At 42.9% G+C, this 4,425-nt stretch overlaps 1 protein-coding gene across 1 annotated transcript in view; it reads left to right on the top strand.

Moving 5' to 3' along the window:
- Window positions 1-632: 632 nt before the first annotated feature.
- The window catches only part of Ptprr (protein tyrosine phosphatase, receptor type R), a 299,949-nt gene continuing 296,156 nt past the window's right edge, over window positions 633-4,425 (top strand). Inside the window, exon 1 of the mRNA XM_004632168.2 lies at window positions 633-690. Coding sequence (XP_004632225.1) covers window positions 633-690 — 58 coding nt within the window. The remainder of the gene's footprint in view (window positions 691-4,425) is intronic.

Below are 4,425 nucleotides of genomic sequence, written 5' to 3'. Positions count from 1 at the left end.
GAATCAAGACTCGGAGAAGGAAGGGGTGGATCTCTCACCTGAATCTTTAGCTCCCTCCTCTGGTTTGTGTGTTCCTGCCCCTATCTATTCTACTGCAGTCCATACCATCCCCAAAGTGACAACTCTCCGTTCCAAATCACCTCCCCAAGCTGTCCCCTGCGGTGGAGATTGCACCCCTCCAGCCGTCGCTAGGACCCGGAGAGGTGGAATTTCAATTTGAAACTCCAGGGCCGCGGGAGGGCCGGCGCTGAGCATGCTCAGTAGCCGCGGCGCGTCTGGCTGCTGCTGGGCTGCACTGCCTGGCTCGGGGCTGGCGCGGGTCCCCGCACGTCACCGCTGCGCTGCGGGGCTTCCCGAAGGCCGAGCCTTGGCGACCACAGAGCTTCTCGCCCCCGCCCGCTCCGGTCCCCCTCGCCCGCCGCCCCCTACGCTTCTTCCTCCCTCCATCTCTCAGGGAGAGAAAGCTGGTGCTGGTTCTGTTGGTGCCACGGACCGACTGCTCTGCAAACCCCAGCGGAGGACCTGCGAGAATTTGGAGACCACAGGACCCTGGGCAGTGGCTCGTCCTCTGGGCACTTTGCCTGAAGTGGGGTCGTGGCGGAGTTGCTGCTCCACCTCTCAGTGTGGACGCTATGCGGAGAGCGGTCGGCTTCCCTGCGCTGTGCCTGCTTCTTAATCTTCACGCTGCAGGTAAGGGGTTGCGGGGCGCAGAGCTAAGAGCTGTGTGGATGAGACGGAAAACCGCACATGCTTCGGGGCTCTAGAACAGCCTGCCTGGGACAGAAATGAAGGGGGGAAAGCTTCAGACTGGCAAAAACAAGGCAGTTCATGTGAGGGAAGGGGGAGAGAATACACCTGTTGGAAGGCGGAAGCTGACAACTTAAGCTAAAATCAGCCTTTAATTTTCTTCTCCTTGTACGAATAGTGACTATTTTCAGTATGAATACAGGTTTGCCTGCCTCCCCCCCCCCCTCCCCGCTGCGTCTGTCCTCTCTGCTTCTGTTTCTAGGCTATGCACTTGACTGCCAGTTTTTCAGCAGAGAGACAAGACATCCTGCTAGATGGAATCTTTTCAGCTGCAGCGTTTACATTCATTAGGTCTCTCGCTGTAGCGAGTGCTCACAGCGATGCACAGGCTGTACCCTGGTGGACAGCATACATCTCCACACCAGAGATCAAAATGCATGATTCGCATTCACGATGCTGCTCCAGGCTCCTCTGGTCCCTGCTCTTGTCCCTTGAATATTCTAAACCAGCAAGTGGGGGGAAAGACTCCCAATAGGAGTTTTCTCTTTCAGCACCACGGTCAGCGCCCTCTGGCAAAAGGTGAACCTAATCAGTTTTCGAAGCTGACAACCCTGGGGTAGACACTGTCTCCGGGACATATTTCATAAGGTCTAGCGAATAGTGAGAGCAAGACTGCTCTCAAGTATAAATAGCTTTAACTCCAAACCCAATATCAAGACTCATGAGGAAGCAAACCTCAGGAAGAATCTGGGAAATTTATGTTCAATGTCATTACCAAACTAGGTTTCTTAATACACATGACTTCTATACACTTGCCGGGCTGAATCTTTTTTTTTTTTTTTTTTGGCTTTTACACACACACTGAACCAAAACAAAACATAGCAGGGAGATTTTAGGAGCCCTGCTGCGACAGCAGTTGTCCATGTGGTAGTCCTGTAGCAACCAGAGACTCGACATTTTCCCTGAGTTCATGTCTCCTCCAGTCACATAGTCGTTCACTTCTCCAGCTAACATCGACTGAGCCTATGCTGTGTTCCAGGAATAATGAGTGAAAATAATGGTAGGGAAGTGACAATCCTTGCAATATCCCTTTTTAAAAAAAAGAGTGTGTAATTTTTTTTTCTATGTGTATAATAGTGGGAGTGCAATGTAGTACTTGCTTATTCTAACTAATGCTGTTCTAATGTATCGTGAATCTTTTGAGCAAATAATATACACGAAGAGTATTAAAGCTATAATTAAGTAAAATGCTAGTTCTCATAATTGTGGTGTAAGGTTCTGTAGTTCTTCAGTATTTTCTGGAAACTAGGAATAAAAAGCTATAATTTGACTCTTAATTTACTTGCAAGCCAGTGTATGAATCCTTTTACTACCACATAAAATTCTTTAATGATAAAATACGAGATGAATATATCATAGTGGGTTAGTTTTACTTACATTACTGTTTAATGATAACACTGAGTCAATCATCACCAAAAGTCTCAATTCCCAACTTTATAAATGAAAGAGCAATAACAATCTCAGGGCAGTTATTTTCAAACTAATATACAAACGATTTTAACTATTACATTGCATATATCTTGATTATAACTTTAAAGTTATAAATAAAATTAAAATGATGTATATTGGGAGCATGCTAGCATATTGCAAATGAACATTGGGAATAAAGAATATAGAAGATTTTGGTTGATTAAAAGAGAAAGTTATACCTGGAGCCCTGTCAAGGCTGTATTACCAAAGCTAAACAAATCCATCTCTGTTTTGACTTCTCAATTCACAAAAATGATAAAAGATAAGATTATACAACCAATTTGAATTTCATAAGGCAATGCATTAAAGGACTGTTTTTAATTTTGATTCTAATACAATAAATAATTATACTTTTATTTAACACAATGCTTCAAATAGATATTTTATCACAGAAAATTACAAGTTTAATATTATGGTTGTCTTGCCAGCTTCATTTTGGGGGCATTTTAATTTTAAATAGTAATTTGTGGGTCACAAGCTGTCATCAGATTAAAATTCACCACGGTTATCTAATAACATTGTTAGGGCTTTTCATCATAACTCAGACAAACACAGATTTCTGCATCTAAGCTTCCATAGATCTAGGTAATGAGAAAGTCGGTGGGCAGGAGGGTCAAAAACAAGAAGTCACTGACTTTTTTACGTGTTGAATGTATGCATTTATTTATTTTATAGAAGTTCTCCTCTCAGGAAAGAGGCAGGCTTTGTAAAGAAAGGAAATAAGTGCTATCTATTTGGCCCTCTTAACTGAGAAGCAATGTGATCTGTTTTAGTTACATCCAGATTACCAGAAACTATTTTATACTGAAAGATCTGATGATCTGATGACATCTTGGAATGCTTTAGAGATAGGAGAAATCAACCAACATGACCTGTGGGTTCTGGGCCTGTCCATTAGCTCAGTTGTTTAAGTGCCTGCTTAAGCAAAGGCAGTCAGGCTCAGGATACTGTGGTTCGATCCCCAGGTCCTCATGCCTTACCAGACCTGCCCTTAAGGCATCCTGAGCCAGTCCCCTCACAAAAAAAAAAAAAAAAAAAAAAAAAAATCCTTCTGAACTTTCAGGACCAGCCAAAATAGCTCAGCAGATTAAAGCACCTGCAAGCAGGTGCAGGGCCCAGGCGTTCAATCCCTGGGCCTGCCGTGCCAGCCCGCATCCCGGGTACACTGAGACAGCAATTAAGACTGGCTGTGGTGGCACGCGCCTGTAATCCTAGCTGTTGGGAGGCTGTAAACAGGCGGATCACTAGGAGTCTGATCTAATAGTGAGACCCTGAACACACTGTAGACCCTTCCCCCCCAAAAAAAAAAAAGAAGATGTATGGGTTCTTATCTAGGTTAGAAATTCTTACCTGTGACATAGTCAAACCCCTGGTAAGAAGTTAAAAAATTGTTTCAACTTCAGCCAATTTCCAGTTATTTGGTTATGGTTGCTTCTGGCAGCATGAAGGGAAAGAAAGTAATAATGACTCTGATCCATCCCTTATTTGTAGCCCTAAGTATGATAACCTGAAGGAGTTGCTGAGCATGGAATGTATTAGGGAAGCTTCAATTAACATGGCAGTGATTTTCACTGGTTTTCTTAATAAGAAACTTACACTTATTGCCCATCCAATTGCTTATTTTATAGGTAAGAAAGCTAAAACCCAGAATAGTGAAGTGTTTGTTTTTGGCTCTGTTAGGAAGAAAACCCAGAATTCTAGACCTGTGGCTTCATCCTATATAAAATTACACACTTGTTCTAATAGGTGAGGTCGCTGTTTGGTTAGGTATCAAATCCTAGTCCCCAAAGGTCTTTATTCTCTATTCCATCTGTGAAACAATATAACACATAACTCCAGTGAAAAGAGGACATCAGGAATAGCCAAAAAGGCAAGTACATTTACTTTAATAATAGAGATGGTAAAACAATAATAACGAGGTAGAAGGTCCACAGATAGTTTGTTTTCATCAGAGTTTCCTTCTTTCTTTGCCCAGTGAATCACACTTCATTTGAGAAGATAGTATTATTGATAGGCTGGTATTTTATTTGTAAAAGAGTGATTCTTGAATGAAAGCAAGAGACAGGAAAAGGAATATTGTGGGAGGGTCCTGCTTCAAGGTTGTATATGGTGAGATTTTTGAACTTATGTGCAAACATGAGAAGTATA

Source organism: Octodon degus, unplaced genomic scaffold, assembly GCF_000260255.1.
Source record: "Octodon degus isolate 3935 unplaced genomic scaffold, OctDeg1.0 scaffold00047, whole genome shotgun sequence".
Classification (NCBI taxonomy): domain Eukaryota; kingdom Metazoa; phylum Chordata; class Mammalia; order Rodentia; family Octodontidae; genus Octodon; species Octodon degus.
The sequence above is the reverse complement of the archived record's forward strand: the minus strand, read 5'-3'. Positions and strand labels throughout refer to the sequence as shown.